This window comes from Daktulosphaira vitifoliae, unplaced genomic scaffold (assembly GCF_025091365.1).
Source record: "Daktulosphaira vitifoliae isolate Bord-2020 unplaced genomic scaffold, ASM2509136v1 Scaffold_1, whole genome shotgun sequence".
In the NCBI taxonomy this organism is placed as follows: Eukaryota; Metazoa; Arthropoda; class Insecta; order Hemiptera; family Phylloxeridae; genus Daktulosphaira; species Daktulosphaira vitifoliae.
The window spans coordinates 36,926,502-36,948,068 of NW_026099572.1; the positions used below are offsets into that span (position 1 = coordinate 36,926,502).

The 21,567-nt window shown below is 26.3% G+C and overlaps 1 protein-coding gene across 2 annotated transcripts in view; it reads left to right on the plus strand.

The window, feature by feature from the left end:
- LOC126904051 (uncharacterized) overlaps nucleotides 1-21,567 on the plus strand; it is a 55,554-nt gene that overhangs the window by 22,052 nt on the left and 11,935 nt on the right. The window contains exon 1 of one of the 2 annotated variants that reach the window (XM_050682692.1): nucleotides 7,064-8,323. The exons of the other annotated variant lie outside the window; for it this stretch is intronic. Within the exon in view, the coding sequence (XP_050538649.1) occupies nucleotides 7,165-8,323 (1,159 nt within the window). The 5' untranslated portion in view covers nucleotides 7,064-7,164. Of the gene's footprint in view, nucleotides 1-7,063; nucleotides 8,324-21,567 lie in introns of those variants that run through there. 2 annotated transcript variants of the gene reach the window in all.

Sequence of the window (21,567 nt, forward strand, 5' to 3'; positions counted from 1 at the left end):
ATCTTAGTAAAACCAATACTTTCTCAGCTTCGCATCGAAGCTAAAAGTGTACCAATAACTCAGACTTGATTGATGCTATCTACAACTCATCTAAGTATGTTAAAATTGTTAAAAAACAAATAAGTTCGTTATATGGCATTAATGGTATCGAAATTGGCGCTTTGTGGCTATTAAATGCTTAATATTTTAAATACCTGTGATTACATTGTAAGTAAGTACGTAGAAGATATCATTAAGAATAAATGTCGAAAGGAAAGTATTTATTACATAACATACGATGAGGATTTCGAATATTCCCTTAATGTGAATGATAACTTTCAACTAATTGCAAACAATTGTAATAAAATAGAAAATCTGATGAAAATCATAAAAATAATAGTCTTAAATTTAATAATATTCCCATGTTTGGAAAATACAATATGTCTTTGAGAAAATTAGGTTTGTGTTCGGAAATAGTTCAGACTCTAAAGCTTACGTATAACGTTCAAGTATATTAGGGAAAATGTAATTTAAAACTTTTAAGATACTACAATAAACTTCATAGACTTACTTGGGATAAATACCATTCAAAGTGTACTATACATCGGTTTTTGATTTCTTACAAATTATAATGTTGAGGTTAACCCTTAAGCATTTTTTGTATCTGAAAATACAAAATGTTGAGTATATTGAAGATTTTACTGTACGATGGTTAGAAATATTTGAAGAATTTACAAGTTTATTGCTTCCCGATAATGTTTCATACATTTCCACCATAAAATCAAAAATTGAAGACTTTGCTCAAGACTTTCCTAGGATTGAAAAGTCAATTGACTTAGATAATATTAAATTTTATCTTATGATTTTTACAAAAGCCTTATTTAATTTATCAAAAATATTTTTAGACGTTCTTTGCAAAGATCTAAAATGTATTGCCAATATACAATTAGGTTTAGATGAGAAAGAGCGTTTTACAATAAACCCAAACGATCAAAGACGTTTAGTGCAACATATCCCATTCTCTAATACATCAGTTGAAGTATTTAGTATTGAAAATACAAAAGAGTTTATCACTTTTATTAAAACATTTTTCAATGAATTTGATTTTAACGTAATTCGATCTTTCGTGAATTATATTGATGAAATAAGTCAATACAAGTTGTTTTAATTCTTAGTGTTAATAAATTTTGTATTATAAAATAACATTTTTTTTTATCTCTCTTGTGATAATTTTTTTTATATTCTATGAAGAATGGTCATAATAAAACTTTGACTTGTCAATGATCAATTTTGTTTTAATACTTTTTGAACAATACTATTAGCATTTGATGATTAAGAATAGTTATAGAGTGGTAACATTTTTTTAACGTTCTGTTTGTAATAAAAAGATAAGAATTCTTGTATGTTTCTTTCGCCTATACTTGAAAATTATAACAATTGAAAAAATAATATTATCATTTTAGTTTTCGACCTATCTAAATTTTATTTAGACTATTTTCCATTTTACAATAAAAAATAGTAATTTTTACTGATTTAATATCGGAAAGTTACCTATAAAATCTACGCTTAGTGCTAACTTTTTTATAATAAACTTAATAATTACAATGCTTAATAGAAATGAATTAAATTTTAATCTAAACATTCTTATGGTAAAGTATATTATGTAACGAAAAATGAGGGTAGTAACATTAATTAATCACACTTTACATATTTTATACTTTTTTGTAGTAATAATTAATATATTCAAACAGAGTATATTATTTGTTCTCTATTATAGGATCATGATTACTAAAAAAACGGATTAAGTGAATAAGGTTAATATCTTGAAATATAAATTCTATTTGTAAAGATATTTTAACGTAGATAGAATGTACAATATTATACTTACGATTGTGTTCACACTTAATAGCGGTAGCGTTTAATATTAACACACAATTTTTATTTTTCTAAAATTTTATAGATTTGTGAAAATTTTTATGTCAAGAAAAATATATATTTCTTATAATATAATTGATAAAATTTTATTTCGTGTATAGAGTTATAACTTTCGTCGCGAAGCTGAGATGGTATTATTTTACTTTGATATGTTTATTTTTCTTTTGTGTCTGTGATTACTTTTCCAGCTATCAATAGACTTTTTTTTTATCGATACATTAAAGTTCACAATTTATAACTAATTGAAGTCATTGCCCTAAAAAAATTAATTTTTTCTCTTGTTCCACGTAAATGGGGGAAATCTCCAAAAAAGTTATAAATCAAAAAACTTAAATTTTTTTTTGTGGCTCTTATTTGTTTTTTAACTCTCACTTGACTAACATATCTTGTTAGTCATATCCGCGACCCCACTATGCTACCCTTTTCCATTTAAATTATAAATGAAACTATGTTAATATATAGTAGTTGGTTTTAAATTATTATACATTCGTTATAATTTTCAACAAAATATGTATTCCTTTTCCCTTTAAATTTAATAAATTTAAAAGTATTAAAAAAACATACATGGTGACTTTTTATTATAGTTCACTCAATTACTTTCATAATAATAAAAAAAAAATAAACTTATTTTGTCTACTTTAATTACATATTTTTCTTGGATTAATAAATATCTAGAAACACATATTTTTAATTTAATAAAATGTTTTTTTTATAACAAAAACTTTATTTTATACTAATATTTACAATGTATTATGCACAATAAATAAGATAAAATGTATGAAAAAAATTTTTTTAAGTGATAAGTGATAAGTAGATAAGTGCAGTTAAATTATAATTTCAGTTATATAACACATTTTAAAGTTTCAAATAATTTATTTAAAATACACGTTAAATACGTGAAGAATTATACTAACCTGTAGTTAATTATTTTATAACGTTGCTATAAACAGGTACGCATATTGTAACACATATTTTTAATTTAATAAAATGTTTGAGTTTTTAATTCAATAATAAATGACATTTTTAATAAAACTTAATTTGTTTATTAGATATATACATTTAAAGTTTCAAATCTTTGAGTTAATATACAGGGTGTTCAGTAAGTCAGGAAACGGGTTTCTATTGTTCTCATTGTTACAAACAATGAGAACAATAGAAACCCGTTTCCTGACTTACTGAACACCCTGTATAGGTATAATACACAAGGGATTACAAATACAGGTAGCTAATTGATTTTTTATGACATCGGTATTAACAGGTACACAGCATTGTTATTATCAATGATAGTTGGGTGTGAGTTTATAAATACACTAACTGACAATACAAAAAGTATATCTATTGATAGTCATAATTGATAATAAACAATCCGTGACTGTGATAGCAATATCATAAAAAACCAATTAGCTACTTGTATTTGTAATCCCTTGTGTATTATACCTATATATTAACTCAAAAATTTGAAACTTTAAATGTTTATATCTAATAAACAAATTAAGTTTNTCCCTTGTGTATTATACCTATATATTAACTCAAAAATTTGAAACTTTAAATGTTTATATCTAATAAACAAATTTAGTTTCATTAAAAATTCAAATGCCATTTATTATTGAATTAAAAACTCAAATATTTTATTAAATTAAAAATACGTGTTACTATTTAAAAAAACAAAGTTGACACCCTTACCAAGCATAAGGGACGAACTTAAAAAGTATTACATAGTTAATAATTCAAGAATAATGTGTAACTAAAGATAATAATAAAAAAAAATTTTTGAATTATTATTATTCTGTAAGTAATTGAGTGGATTATGATAAAAAAATCACTCTGTATATATATTAGAATTGTCCTTATTTTTCGACTTAAGAAATTCCTTGATCTAACCCTCCAAATTTGTTTATATACTTGTAAAAACGAACCAAAAAAAATTTCACGTAAATCAGACTACTTTAACCCGTCCCTACTCAGGGTTGAAAAATGGACAATAGGGGTAGTTTTCTAATGTTTTGTACTTAATTCGGAAATGAGCGATCGTAGAAAAAAAATTATAACAAGAGGTTATTGATAAGTTTAACTTTTAACAACGACAAAATATTTTACAGTTCAGCGAAGAAAATATTTTTTATTGGCAACATATGACTTTATTTTATGAAAAAGATATACGAGGCGTGTTCAGAAAATAACAGAAAATTTTTTAATTTCGCTATGTTATTAAGCATTATGTTCACCACCGCCCGCCATCCTCACGACGACATCATTACCTGGACAGTAGGGTAGTACGAAATATTGAAAATGTTAATAATTAAATTCTAATAGAAAAAAAAAGTTGCAGTTTAGTCTCCTGATTTTGGAAGAAAAAAATTTTTTTTTTAATATCTACTGATATATACCGAGGAGTATAGACATGTTATGTTTTTTGTTGCTCTAATCGTTTGTCCAAAAAACGTTTTTGGATAAGTTTTTTTTTTTGTACTCCGTTTTATTGTATACTAAAGTAAAAAACGTTAAGATTACCACGGCCCGGATTTGGTGGACTACTGTCGATTTGATTTTTTTTGTACGTTTTTTTTTTTGTATAAAATATAAACATCGAGAGTTCATGAAGACGACGAACAATACTTGAGACAAAATAAAGTTATAAATATAAAATAAAATACATGTATTTATCATAAAAATAACTTTAATAACTTTTTATCAACATAAAACATATCAAGTATCAAAAACAAAAACTATAGGTCGTTTTTAAAGGGACGTAAAAAACCACAACTAGGTGTTGTAATCGGTGGCTAGTATGAGGTGGAAATCCAAACTTAATAATTCCATTTTCCTTACATGAAAAGAAGAAGTGAATATGTAATACTTGGCCGAGCATTTGATGCAAATAGTTAAAAAAATTGGTAGCTGTCATCCATCTTGTCGTGCTGATCCAGCACATAGCTGACCACTCGACTTGTGCATATTCGGGTCAAATATTTTAGATAACAATCAGTCGTAGTCTCGTCGCCATACTATTAATTGTATAGATAATTATTAAGATTGTCAATTACAATGAACCACTAATAAATATTAAGTACTGAAGTTGTTTCTTAAACCATTTTCAATAAGTTTCAGAACCAACCTACAATACTACAGGTTAATTACGTCAATAAAAGGACAACAGACGACTCGACACCGGTCGCCGACAACTCACACACGGCAAAACTAACGCAAGTAATTTGTGACAGCGGAATAAACCGAGATCACAAAAGTGTATATCTTTATATTAACATCACCCATTGATTTAATCAAAAGATATTAGTAAACAGTGCCGGATTTAGACATTTGTGAGGCTGGGGTAAACAATATTTGAAGGCTCACACTTTATAATCAAATAAATATGGTATATTATAGTCAATTGGTCTTAAAGCATATATATATAAAAAGAATTTCATTCAAGTACATTTCTTTGTATTTGCTGTTTAAAGTTAAAAATAAGTAATACTTAAGTAATAAGACAAATTTATAGTTTATTAAATGAAAACGTTATATGTTTAACTGGCCTAAAAAAATGAAATGACTGATTGATAACAGATTTTCACCAGTATTTAAAAATATATTATCATTTTTAAACTAGGGCGGAGGATATTCCCAGAGATTATTAAAAACAGACCAACATTTCACCTCAATTCATTATATTTAATAGTTACTTTAAAAAAACTGTTCAAAAAACGAATATAAACCAAATATTTTTTTAACGTAGGATTCTGTTAAAATAGTAATATTAACTTCCCAAATGAAAAAATTATAGTATGATTTAACTTTTAAAAATGTGGCGTGCGTGATAGTTAAACAACCATTCTGTACAATGAGGTAGCGGATAACAAAACACACGAAACTACGTGGTTCACTGTTGTTTAACACACAAATTATTATATTCGAAACGTAAAATTCTTTATAATTTGTAAATCTCTTCGCCGTTGTTCTAGTTCACTGTTTTAATATAATTTTTCACGGTTAAAAACCAATTAAATATAATAATAAAAAGTAAACTAATTGATTTCATGCCGTTAATATAAACAGGTACGCAGAGTATATTGTCAACTATAATTTCATCAACATTTGGCTCTGTTTTATTGATTGGATTAAATGTAAAGTCAAAAAATGTTCCCTTGAAAACTGATATACTTATAGCGTATCTATCGATAAAGTCATGATTGTCAATAAATAGTGTTTATCTGTAAATAGTGACGTCATAAAAACCAATACAATTCCTCGTATATTATAATACATACACAATTATCTTAATTTGGTAAACTCATTTTAAGTACTATTGAGAATTAAAAAAAAAAGGAATGCTACTCTACAACAGTGAAATTACTATAGAATTTTGATTTAAAATAAAACTTTTGCTGGTGTCAGCAACGCAGTGTCCCGCCGAATGGTCCTCGGACGTCCCAAAAATAGTACTGTTGATAACGACGGTGCGCTGGTCCCGTATCAGTTCGTTGTGTCCAACGTGCGACATATCCGGAACCGATGCCGTACATCCTGGACATCTTTAGTTCGACGATGTGAACAAGGCTCAACATATCATTTGCGGTGGGTCATTGTCAGCTGTACCACACTTGCCGGATTTTGCACCGTGGCACATGGCGGTGTTGGTCAGTTAAACTACCACATACTTATAGTGGAGCTACGGCTGTTCACGGGCCTCCGTATATCTCGAAGCGACGCGGAACCGTGTCAGTGCATGAAAAAAAATTATTTAACTAAATATAATCGTACATTTTTTTGAACCTAATATTTTTACTCTCTACAAAAATAAAAAATTCTTAGTAATTTTTGAGAAAATGTATAACTTATCAAACTTGAAGAATCTTGCACACATAATTATAGACAAGCCAAGTAATTTATATTATATAATTATAATAATATATTATATTCGATTTTTTTTATAACCACTTAAAAAAAAAATTAAATTTGATTTAATTCATTTAATAACAGTAGTTTTAAAAAATTATGTTATTTACTTTAAAAAAAATAATAATTTGCTTAGTTTAAAATAATGATTATTTAAAAATTATTTTTAAATAAGAGAATAAACAACAAAAAATTTGAGAATTATTAAATAAACATTATATTCACAAAAAATTTTATTTAATACATTAAATATTTTAATAAGTTTTAAATGTAGTTAAGTGAACTTTAGTACAAAAAGTATATAGTTAAAATTATTATTTAACTAAATATTATTTTACCGTAGATAATTGAGTTATGTTATTTCACACAGTTTTTAAAATCATTGTAATTATTGAATTGTTTGTTAAACCATTTAAATTGTCTAATGCAATAGAGACTGGTTATCCGTATGATGTAGAACCCGCTTACAGTCTTCGATATTTAAAATGTTCATACTTATACAGTGGTTTAAATCATCTGGAACTATCTATATCAAATATAAAAGTGTGTTCAAATAACTCAAAATTACCCAAAGCTATCTTCACTTCATCTAGGTATGCTTATGTAGTTAGTAAACAACTAAGTTCGATATATGGTATTAATGGTATCGAAATTGGTCCTTTGTGGCTATTAAATGCTTATACGAATATTGTTGATGTTAATATTTTTGTACATTCTAAGACATCTAAGTTGGCAATTAATTCCTTAATACTTGAAAACATATTAAAAACCTGTGATTATATTGCAAGTAAGTATAAACAAGATATCATTAATAACAATTGTCGAAAAGACAGTATTTATCATAAAATATATGATAAGGATTTTAAAGATTTTAAATCATATAAAGGTTACACCATATCAATTAACCAAAATTGTCATAAAATGGAATTTATGGTAGACAGAAACAATATATATACTAAACTTAAATTGGATAATATAGACATGTTTAATAGTCACAATATATTGTTGAGAAAATTAGGAAACAATTCGGAAACAATTAAAAATCTGCAGCATACGTTTAACGTCCGAGTGATGTGGGGAAAATCTGACTCAAAAATAGTACACTACTATAACAAACTTCATGAACTTACTTGGAATGAAGACCATCTATTACCATTCAAAGTGTACTATACATCCATTTTTGATTTCTTACAAATTATCATGTTGAGGTTAACTCGTAAGCATTTCATGTATCTAATGCATCAAAAAGTTGAGTATATTCAAGATTTTACTATACGATGGTTAGAAATACTTGAAGAATTTGTAACAATTTTGCATCCCGAAAATGTTTTATACATTTTTACTATTAAATCAAACATTGAGTACTTTGTTCGAGATTTTCCTAAGATAGGAAACTCTGTTGATTTAGATAATCTTACATTCTATTTTAATAATTTTACGAATAAATTAATTCATCAATTAGACATGTTTGCATTCGAACTTTGTAAAGATTTAGAATGTAATGCCAATACACCTTTAGAATTGGATGGGAAAGAGCTTTTTACGATGAATCCAATCGATCAACGACGTTTAGTGCAACACATTCTCAACTCTAATACAACAGTTGAAGTATTTAGTATTGAAAATACAAAAGAGTATATTAAATTTATTAAAACCATTTTCAATGGATTTGATTTTAATATTATTCGATCTTTCATGAATTATATTGACGAAATAAGTCAATACAAATTATTTTAATTCTTAATGTAGATATTATATAAGTATAATAATAATTGTTTTATTATAATAAAAATGTTAATTTAAAAGTTTTTCCTTCTGTCTTATACAGAATTGAACAATGTGACTGAAAATTTTTATAACTTTTGATTCAATTATTAATTTGTTGTAGTTAACAATTACTCATTGAATGAATAGCATTTTTATACATTAAATGGTTATACAACACGGATAGGTACAGCTCATACTGATAGCATTTAAATCAATCCGATTTTTTTCAACGATACGTCAAAAGATCACAAATCGTTTCTAGTCGAAGACATTACTTTCAAAATTTGAAAAAAAGGCCCTCGTTCCCTGTAAACGGGGGAAATCTCCCAAAAAAATTACAAATTTAAAAATTGCTAATTTTCGACATTTTTTCAATTTTTTTTTACCTAAAATTGCCATAACAATTTTAAAAATGACCGAATCAAATAATTTTTTTTTTTTATAAATACCTTAGATATTCACCTATCATTTTATATATTCTTGTGAACAGCTGACCCTTTACAAGCCCATAGATATGTTTCATAATCGTAATTTTTTTACAAAAAATTAACTTTTTCAACTTATCTTTTCAAATGTTCCGGAAAGACTGACACTTTTATGTATACCTTAAATTAAAGCTAATGTAATACATTTTAATTTAAAAAAAAAAAATTGACCTCTAGACTTGTCTTCATGGTGAAAATGACTACCGTATGCAAAAATATGCTATTTTTGTGTTAAAATTCTGGGTTTTGTATTTTATTATATTTTAAAATACCTGACAAAGGGAGTACAGATTTTCATAAATATTATATAAATAAGAATTAATATAACATAGAAAGTTAAACTTATTTAAAATTTGTTGCTTTTTTGAAGTCAAGAAAATTAACGTTGAATTTTTAATTAGCTTAAACAGCCAATTTTTTCAATTGACGGTAACAACGTACGATTGCCGAGTTGGTAAAACTTGTGTAATACAAGCTTGGAGTATAAGGTTCCAAACCGCGTTTGGCAATGAATTTTTTACATTTTTTCTTAATTCTTTTTAAGTTAGAATAAATTTTCAACTGCTTTGATTTGTATCTCATTTAATTCAATAACTTCAATAAATATTAAGGATCCCATCATTGTTATAGCCACTCGCGAGAAGAAATTTTTTATTCATATTAAAATTATTTTACTATATTTTAAGTATTTTACTAGGAAATTATTACTATTACTTCTATTTAAGTTATCTATTATAATAAAAATGCAAAAAAATATTGAGCTTTTCTGATAAATTTACAATATATAGTAATTATAAAACTTTTTGACTGCATATTGATCTTAACGATACAATTTTTTTAATTGTCATAAAATTTTCTATTTAATTNTTAATAATATTAAAACTTTAAAGTGATATAAATAGTCTAATTTCGCATTTGTAAACATCGCGAAATGTTGATTTAGAATATTGTATTTTTGTTTCTGATGAAAGTTCCTTGTAGTCCAGTATAAAAAAACTTTATCAAAAATGACCAAATCAGTATAATTTTTTTTTATTTAGACACAAGTCTTTACCTGTCATTTGGTTTTTTTATAAATCTAACCCTTTACCTGCCCATACGAGGGATTCAAAATGATAACTTTTTTTTTTTAGTTAATGTAAATCCTTAAAATGAATTCAGTTCTGGATATTTTTAAATATTTTTAAATACCAAAAATTACTCAGAAATGATAACTATGATTTCTATTTAAGTGTTTCTATTACGATAAAAATGCAAAAAAATATAATCATCATTAAATAATGAGTTTTAAATAATCAGTCTTAAAAATAGCATAGTTTTAATTCTCATAAAATATTCTATTTAATGATGTCAATATCAAACTTGTAATTGAGCTAAAAGTTATGGTAACATATTCAATTTTGTTTACTATAAATTTTTACAAAACATGTCAACAATTTTTCATCAACTTTAAAGAACCAAAAAAATAGGTTAAAAATGAAAATTTGGACTTATTATTTTTAACATATTAAAAATCAAATCAGTAATAATTTGAAAACAAATTTTTTTTCTTTTAATTATTATTTTATATGTAATTAATAATAATATAAAAAATTAGAACTGATAGAAAAAGTCTAATTGCAGTTTTGAAAACAACGCGAAAAGTTGATTTAGAAAAGTATATTTTTGCTTATGATGAAAGTTCATTGTAGTCCAGTGCATTTATTTATTGTAACAAACAGTTTTTATTGATAATTATTGTAACAAACCTTTTAAATTTTTAGACACGTAAAAGTAAAGCAAAATATAACTTCTTTATTATTTTTATAATTTCTCTGTTTAAATTATAATATTAAATTATTGAATATCAATTTCATACTAAATATAATAATTATAATTAGTATTTATTCATATATTATATTTTAAAATCAAAAAACTACTAATCAGGATTTAATCAAAGAAATAAGAGTTGATGATGCTTTTGGAATAATACACTAATTTCTCTAAATGAAACACTATCTACAGATTTGCATCGAAGCGTATCTTATTGTAGTGATTTTAATCACTATCAGATAACATCTATACTTGTCCCATCTATGCCTAGTCTACACTTTGCCTCAACCACACTGTGCTACCGTTTTTTAGCTTCGATGCGAAGCTCAGAAGGTATTGGTTTTACTAAGATTTATAGGTTTTACAAATTTAAAAATGGCTAATTTTCGAAATTTTTTCAATTTTTTTTACTAAAAACTGCCGTAACTTTTTTAAAAATAAACATATTAATATAATTCTTCTTTTTATAGATGCATGATGTAATTACCTATCATTTGGTATATTTTTTTTATAAATTTGACTTTTTACCTGCCCACAGGGGGGGATTTAAAATGACAACTTTTTTACAAAAAATTAATTTTTTCAACTTAACTTTTGAAAGTGTTCCGGAAGGTCTGACACTTTTATATATATCTTAAATTAAAGTTAATGTAATATACTTTATCGTGAAAAAAAAAATATCGGACTTTATTTTATCTTCAGGGTGAAAATGGCTACCGAATGCTATTTTTGTGTGAAAATTTTCGATTTTGTATTTTACATTTTCAACTTTATTATGCTATAACTTTTTGAAAAATGTATGGATCATTACAATTTTTTTATAAGAAGTAGTATTTATATAGATCTTTTATTTGACATACTATTTTTTTAAATCGGACCATTTCCCTTAATACAGGGGGGATTCAAAACATAAAAATGTATATAGAAAGTAGAACTTTTTCAACTTAACTTTTGAAAGTGTTCCGGAAGGTCTGACACTTTTATATATATCTTAAATTAAAGCTAATGTAATATACTTTATAATGGTAAAAAAAAATTTCGGACTTTATTTTATCTTCATGGTGAAAACAGACATTAAACTTAATAAAAAAAATACGATTTTTGTAAAAAAATTCTTTTTTATATTTTTAACTTTATAATGCTATAACTTCTCGAAAGATGTATGGATCAATATAATTCTTTTTTTTGTAGATGCATGATGTCTTTACCTATCATTTGGTATATTTTTTTTATAAATCTGACTTTTTACCTGCCTACAGGGGGGGATTCAAAATGACAACTTTTTCACAAAAAATTGACTTTTTCAACTTAAATTTTGAAAGTGTTCCGGAAAGTCTGACACTTTTATATATATCTTAAATTAAAGCTAATGTAATATACTTTATCATGGAAAAAAAAAATTTCGGACTTTATTTTATCTTCAAGGTGAAAATGGCTACCAAATGCTATTATTGTGTGAAAATTCTCAATTTTATTTTTTACATTTTTAACATTATAATGCTATAACTTATTGAAAAGTGTATTGATCAATATAATTTTTTTATGGGAAATACTATTTTCTAATAATCTCTTTTTTATTCGACATACTTTGTCTTAATCAGGATATTAATAAGGAACTAGCAGTTTATGAAGCTTTTGGAATAATCCACCAATTTTTTAAAATTAAACACTATCTAAAGATTTGCATCGAAGCGTTTTTTTTTGATAGTGATTTTAATCACTGTCAGATATCATTATACTTGATCCAACTATGCCACGTCACCACTGTGCCGCGACCCCCCTGTGCTGGGTTTTTTTTTTTTTTTTTAACTTTATAATGCTATAACTTATTGAAAAGTGTATGGATCAACACAATTTTTTTATGAGAAATAATATTTTTTAATAATCCTTCTTTCATTCGATATACTTGATCTGAATCCGGATATTAATAACGAACTAGCAGATCATGTTGCTTTTGGAATAATCCACCTATTTTTTAAAATTAAACACTATCTAAAGATTTGCATCGAAGCGTTTTTTTTTGATAGTGATTTTAATCACTGTCAGATATCATTATACTTGATCCAACTATGCCACGTCACCACTGTGCCGCGACCCCCCTGTGCTGGGTTTTTTTAAATATGAATAAAAAAAAAATCCCTTTTAACGTAAGTTTTGAAAATGTTCCGAAAATATTTCGAGCTACAAACATATGTTAAAATAAAGCTAATGTTATGTATTATAAGTTAAAAAAAAAAAAATATGTCCTGAAAACTTTTCTTATATGTGCAAATAGTTGCTGTAGTAAAAAAACGTGTAATTTTTGCATTAAAATTCTTGGTATTGTATTTTAATTTATTTTAAAATACCTTATAAGGGGGTAAACTGATTTTCATGAATATTATATAAATCTATTGGACATAGAATATAATGTTACACTTATTTCAATTTTATTTATATATTGAGTCAAAAAAATTAATTTTAACATTTGAATCAGCTTCAATTGCCAATTTGATCAAAAAACGAATGCGATGAACGTTTCCTGATTCAGTAAAAAGTAAGATTTTAAAAATCGGAGAGACTAAATTAATGTCATTTCATAACCCTCAAACCACACCCCGAAAAAAAGTAACTCTCTTCTTTTATCCAAATCACTATCCCACCCCTTTTATTTTATTTTGAGTTAGGATACTAATCACGGACACCTATATGTGTAATTACAAATGTATATAATATGTACTGAACATTATGCCCGTTTTATTATATTTAGTTCTACATCTAAATATACAATATAAAATATCTTAATTCAATAATTAACAATTATTAAAAATTAACTTTGTAATTATTGATATGATTTTGTATTAAACTTTTTTCTTTATGTTTTTCCCATACTATAATATGAATAGAATTTTTCCATTTTCTGAAAAAAGATACAGCAAATAAAATTTCTTACGAACAAAACTCCTTTAAATGTTCAAAATAATGCATTTGAAAATTATAATAATAATTATAGCTATAATAATAACAGACACCAATAGTGTATTGTAAATTATATTCAACTCATAATGTAAAACCATTCAGCTATTAATAATACCCCGAAAACCCGATTTATAACTATTATTATTATCACTCATTTAGTGCGTAGTAAATTTTTATAGCTAATTTACCTGTCATAACTAGATCAATAAAATTTGGTTTATGCAACAGCAAATAAAAATAATGACTTCTGTATATAATACAGTCAAATGACAATAGAAATTTGGCCTAAAATCACTTAACTTTAACAAGCTGTAACGGATGAACGGTTAATCGGATAAAAAGAATTATTAGAACAAANCGAACGGTTAGAATTATTAGAACAAACTTGTTTGTAGTTTTTTTTTCTATCATATTATAAAGTTAAAAATAAGAGTTCCCATTTGAGAAAATTATAAATAAGGGTTTTTATCCTTGAAGGGATGAAAAAAATAATAGTTTAACTACATAATATTGTAAAGTTTTTGATATTTTTTCTCTATAATAAAATTTAAAATTCTCAATATTTTTTGAGAAAATGAGTGTCTTACCAGATTTCAATCACCCTGTATATATCATGGGTGAGATACTACATATTGAGATCAGGAGTGGCGTAGTGACAGAATTTTGGTTTGAACTATTTGGTCGTTTTGTACATAAATTAATATAAATATAATTTTTTTTATGTATAATGTCAGTACAGCACGCACGATTACCTGTAGAAACGTGAACTTAATAAAATACCACTCCTAACATCACATAAAAAATATACCTTCCGTTTTGTGTTTAGTGTTTACATTTTAAATTTCATAGTATAATATTTAAAAATCTGCCATTACAGTATACTACTCTGTATTATTAATTTAATAATACTAAATGTATTCATGTGAAACTGTGGCTGTGTTAAAATTTTTTAATAAAAATATATTGGTGTTAATTAATAGTTTCATTAATAATCATTAAATTTTACACTTCCTAGTATAAGATCTGTCCTTTCAATACACCACCCTGTATTATTAAGATGTAATCATGTTAAACTGTGACACAGTTAAAAAATATATCAGTGATTATCGAATTTAGTTGTTATATCAATATAAACCAATTTTAATAAAACATATTATTTGCATAAGAAAAATACTATTTGATATTGTAAATTGTGTTTAACATAAAGGCTTCATTTTAGAGTCTATACATATAAGATAAATTTATTAAAAAAATTCTATTGTCGTCAAAAGTCAAGTTATGATATTTCACAAATATTTTAAAGTCATTTTGATTACTACGTTCATTGTTCATTCAGCAAAATTGGATAATACAATAAAGACTGGTTATCCGTATGATGTAGAACACGCTGACAGTCTTCGATATTTAAAATGTTCATACTTATACAGTGGTTTAAATCATCTGGAACTAGCTATATCAAATATAAAAAAGTGTACTAATAACTCAGACTTAGTTGATGCTGTCTACAACTCATCTAAGTATGCTAAAATTGTTAAAAAAGAAATAAGTTCGTTATATGGCATTAATGGTATCGAAATCGGTCCTTTGTGGCAATTAAACACTTATACGAATATTGTTGGTGTTTATTTAAATCATCCTAAGATACCTAAAGTGACAATGAATTCCTCGACACATAAAAATATATTAAAAACCTGTGATTATATTGTAAGTCATTACAAACAAGATATCATTAAAAATAATTGTGGAAAGGAAAGTATTTATCACATAACATACGATGAAGATTTCGATAATTCTCTTAAAGTGAATGATTACTTTCAACTAATTGAAAATAATTGCATTACAATGCAAAAACTGATTGATGAAAATTTAGAAAATAATAGTCATAAATTTTATAAGAGTTACATGTTTAAAAAATACAATATGTCTTTGAGAAAATTAGGTTTGAAAGCCAAAGCAATTCAAACTCTAAAGATTACGTATAACGTCCAAGTATATTGGGGAAATTTTGCCACAAAAATTTTATACTACTATAATAAACTTCATGAACTTACTTGGAATGAAGACCATCTTTTATCATACAAAGTGTACTATACATCTGCTTTTGATTTCTTACAAATTATCATGTTGAGGTTAACTCTTAAGCATTTTTTGTATCTGAAAATACAAAATGTTGTGTATATTGAAGATTTTACTGTACGATGGTTAGAAATACTTGAAGAATTTGTAACATTTTTGCATCCCGATAATGTTTTATACATTTCCATCATTAAATCAAACATTGAGAAATTTGTTCGATATTTTTTTAGGATAGGAAACTATTGATTTAGATAATCTTACATTCTATTTTAATACTTTTACGAATAAATTAATTCAACAATTAGACATGTTTGCATTTGAACTTTGTAAAGATTTAGAATGTAATGCCAATACAAGTTTAGATTTGAATGGGAAAGAGCTTTTTACGATGAATCCAATCGATCAACGACGTTTAGTGCAACACAATCTCAACTCTAATACAACAGTTGAAGTTTTTAGTATTGAGAATACAAAAGAGTTTATCACTTTTATTAAAACATTTTTCAATGAATTTGATTTTAACGTAATTCGATCTTTCGTGAATTATATTGATGAAATAAGTCAATACAAGTTGTTTTAATTCTTAGTGTAAAGATTATATACATTTAATAATAAATGATTTATTATAATACAATTTTATTAATTTATTAAGTTATCTCTTATGACTTATATACAAGATTGAACAATGTGACTGAAAATGTAAACAACTTTTGATTCAATAATTAATTTGTTGCAGCTGACAATTACTCATTTAATAGCATTGTTATTAATCGAATGGTTATATTGCATGGATAGGTACAGCTCATACTGATGTTATTTATAACGTATAATGCATTTATATTACATATTTACTCTACGTGTTTAAATGCTTATAACGCAATAATTATTTGTTTAAAATTGAGGAATTTATAATAGCATTTAGAGTAAATTTTGTGTACTGTCAACTTTGTTCGGCTTCACTGAGATTATACTAAACAAAGTAATTAATATAAATATCTCAAAATCTAAATGTCATAAATAAATTTTTTTATCGTAAATTGAAAGTGCAGCCTGATATTTCCGGTCAAGTTTCCATTTAGTACCACCTGAGTTTAATTATAACAAACAATCATCATTTTTTTCAAAATTTCATAGTATTGTAAAAATTTTCTAACTGAGACTAATTCTTATTTTATTGTTAAATAATTAATATTATTTTATTATGTATTAATCTATTGATTGTAATTATATATGGTGTTTATTTAGGCGGTCGTTTACTTGCCTCTCTCAGTTTCAGCCTTTCATCTATTAATATGACAATCGGTGTTCTTTGTGCATTTCCATGTCCTTGACAATGAGCAAGGTGTCCGTCGACAGTCAATAGCTGGTGGTGACGTCACAGACTATATGAAAACAGACAGCCCACTCGACCGATATACTTGACAATGACCCACCGCAAATGATTTGTTGAGCCTTGTTCACATCGTCGAACTGAAGATGTCCAGGATGTACGGCATCGGTTCCGGATATGTCACACACTGGACACAACGAACTGATATGGGACCAGCGCACCGTCGTTATCAACAGTACTATTTTTGGGACGTCCGAGGACCATTCGGGACACTGCGACGCCGACATCAGCGAAAGTTTTATTTTATATCAATAGTTTGTGGTGATGCGTTTAATTAAGTTCCTCTATTCTACCCATGCGTTCACGCCTCGCGTATGGTCATTTGTTTTTTATCTCTTTAGCACTTCTGAGACTCTCTTTCAACACACAAAAGTGTTCATTTACTTATGATTATTATTAATATATATATATTATATTTTTAAAAGTTATATATGAATAAATGCTATCTAAATGCTGATTAAGTAAAAAAATACTTTTATGGATAGATGTAATAATAACTGGATATTGATTAATTTTTGTTTTCTTAATGACTGTTGTTGTCAACTTATACCTAACTAATCTATCTTAACTATATCCTGTGTCATAATTAATTGAACACTTATTTTTATTTTTTAATAAAGTTAATTTACAATTGTAATAAATTTTAATGATTGTTATATTAAATAATTAATTTATAACTGTTCAACAAATTTTTTCCTTCAGGGTTAGGTACAAAATCCATGGTGTTCCGATTTGTCAATGATTTTTCTTAGCTCATAATAAACCCCCCTGGGGTTCTTGTTAAGTGAAGCTGGTTGAGTATGTTAATTTAGTATTCAAGATATATATAAATATATAACTACGCGTGTGACTTACTTGGCTGACTGTAAAAAAACAAGTGTTGTGAAGTGTCAATAATTGTAATTGTTCAGATGGCTGTTTGAATACATTCTACTGGTGACAGCAGTGAAGTTTTATCTGTATTATTCACATTTACATTAAAATTAGATTTAAGAGGCTTACACATTAGGCGATTAATCGGTCGCGTACGCTTTTTTAAACGCGAACGCCATTCATATACATACTGCAAGCGTTTTGACGCATTATTATAAAGAAAATTAGCCCACCAAAAGCTATAGTATAATCACAAAAGTTTCAAAATTCCTCGTGGTAGCACTTGCTCTAATTATTTTTTTATTTTTTAAAGTATAAAATAAGTTACAATGGAGAAATTAGATGGTGTAGAAGTTGTTTATGCCATGTATCTTTGTTGTTAAAAAAAACAAAAAATAAATAAAAAAACAAGTGTTTGTAAACATCGGATTCATCCCCTAATTTCAAAAAGACCTCGATAAGGTCTTTTTCAAGTTAATTTTTAACCTTGAAGAGTTATTCCAAAGAATTCTTCAATAGGGTAGAGTAATAATGTATGAAAAATTTTTTTTTTAATTATTTAATGAAATAGCGATACAAAGTTGCTGTTTAATAAGTAAATTCAGCATACAAAAGATTGTTTACTTGTCTTAATGTTTTGAGGTGCCCTAACCCATTTAAAAATTAGAAAAATACAAAATTTCAAAAACTTTGATTTAATTTTCAATGATAGTATTTTTCTAAATTTCCAGTCTATTATAAAACAAACTACATACTTCTTCCTTGGAAACATGGTTGTCTTTTGAGAAAATACACTCTGAGATAAGTTTGCATTTGCAGCTGCAAATATCAAATAACCTTTGGGACTCAGTAACAAATTAAGTTGTCTTCTCTTGATATTTCTTGTTCGTTTGACGGCCTTGATAAGATTTTAAAAAGCTTCTATATTTGTCATGGTAGGATCGAATAAGTTGAATATTTGTAATACTCTCTTAAATCTGTCAGTAGGAAGCGATGCTTTTCGCCAGATATCGAAAATTTTCGTAGCCAATCTTTTGGATGTATCATGAACTGTCGGCTCTTTTGTATTTTTGTCAGACTTTAGTTCATATTTAATAAATAAATAATTTTTCATAACAGCTTTATAAGTTGGTAATTGAGACACTGGTAACTTCTCCGGTAAACCAAACACAAGACAACACGTCGTTGATCGTGTTTTGACTTGCGACATTTGATTGTAATAAATAGAAATAATGGGTATTAATTACATTGAAAATATTTAATTGCGATCTAAATTGTATCATCTGTGAACAGGAAATTTAAAATATTACTTACTTGAGTCTTATTTTCTTGATAATAAGATAAAATTATTAGCTGTAACTTAAAAAAAAGCATTCATTGATTTGAACAATGCAGGTTTGTATTCAAGGGCGTCATTATGAGAAAGGATTACCTCTTGGGACAATAATAATTACCCCGTGAAAATCTAATTTTTTGAGGAGGGAAATAAACAATTTCATATGTACATCCTCTCAGAACTGAGTACTTAGTACACCACTACTAATATTAACATGTATTGGAGTATTATTTTCATTAAATCTATTCTTTTATTTGATGCATATAGTTTCACTACCAGCTAAAACCAATTTTTGAAACTTTTCAAGACACAAAAAAATAAGATAATGAGGTAAATATTTTATAATATATATGATATTAAAGCTTGGGAGTATAAATACATTGTGTGTGAATATTTACTTTAACAAAATATTTTTATAAAAGTTTTATAATTAATTATAGTTTTATAATTTTTATATAGCTGGTTTTGTTGTCAATTTCATCAGATGGCTGGTATTAAAGTCAACATTTTTTTTCTTTATACATGGCTGATTTTGAAATTGACTACGTGATATAGGTAGTTTTGAAACAAAAATTGAAATAAAAACTAAATATTATATTTTTTACTGCACTCTTTAATCAATATAAAAAAATTACATTTAAATTTAAATACATAAAAATATTAATCAGTATTAATATCGTAGCATAAAATATAATCAGTATTAATTATTATTTTATCGCGAAAAAAAAATATATGATTATGGCTTGTTTTTTTTGAAATTCACATTGTTAGATTGGTGATTTTGAAACCAACCATATTTTTCGATGATTAATTTAAACCTGTTTATAGCCTGTTAANATTGGTGATTTTGAAACCAACCATATTTTTCCATGATTAATTTAAACCTGTTTATAGCCTGTTAAAAGTAAAATATTTTTACAGGACATTTAGTACAGTGTGACCATTTAAAAAATAAAAAAAAAATTCACTTAAAGCTAGTTTTGAAACTAAACGCCTCATTTTAGGATATATTATTATTTTTAAGCATATACTTTACATATAAATATTATATATGTATTATTTTTTAAGGGTATACGTTTATTAAAACAATTGTTAATAAGTATAACCACGAATATCCCAAAAACACCACTGCGTGTACAATTTTGTAATAACCAAATCAAACTTTGTACGCAAGAAAGATTTTAGTTTCGATGCGAAGCTGAGAAGTTATTAATTTTACCATGATGTTTTATTTTTTTTGTGTCTGTTAATAATTTTTCTCAGCTCTTACGATTTTCCTCAACGATACGTCAAAAGATCATAATATCTAGTTGAAGACATTACCCTCAAAAATTAAAAAATTTGCCTTCGTTCTCCGTACATAGTGTCGTAACACAAAACAAAAAGTAAAGTGTATGAAGAATATGATGAGGATGAGCTTGCTGTCTTGGTATTCACGTGAATGTTATCGTACAGCAGTCACCGTACTCGACTGGCTTTCCGGGTTAGCTGTGGATGTCGAAAGGTTGTTGTTATAGAAAGGGAATAAGGGTAACACCATGTTATGAGGTGCAGACGAAGTGCAAGATACAAATACTCTGAAATGTCGAGGAAGAGAATAGGTAGGTTAAAAAGGAAAAAACAAAGACTTTATACAGCAAGCCGGACAACGACAGACGAGTACTGAGACTGATGTATGAATCAAGGCAGTGGAGTCCACTGACCAAGATGGCCAGGTCTTTTGGGTTTTTATAATAATTTGGACTATTGCCAATTTAGCAATAAATGTTTATTGTTAATTCAACAGTCACAGGAAGCGTATACGCTGCCTGTATTTTATTATAATAAATTCCCATAATAATAAAAACGTGACATCATCACGATAGTGAAAATCCCCCAAAAAATTACGAATTTTACAATCGGTAAATTTCTACATTTTTTAAACTTTTTTTCTAAAAAATATCATAACTTATTGAAAAATAAAAAAATCAAAGTAACTCTTTTTAACACGCTTATATTAGTTTCACGTGTATGTTTGTTGTTTGTTTGTCGTTTGTCGTTTGTAAGTTTGTAACTCCACG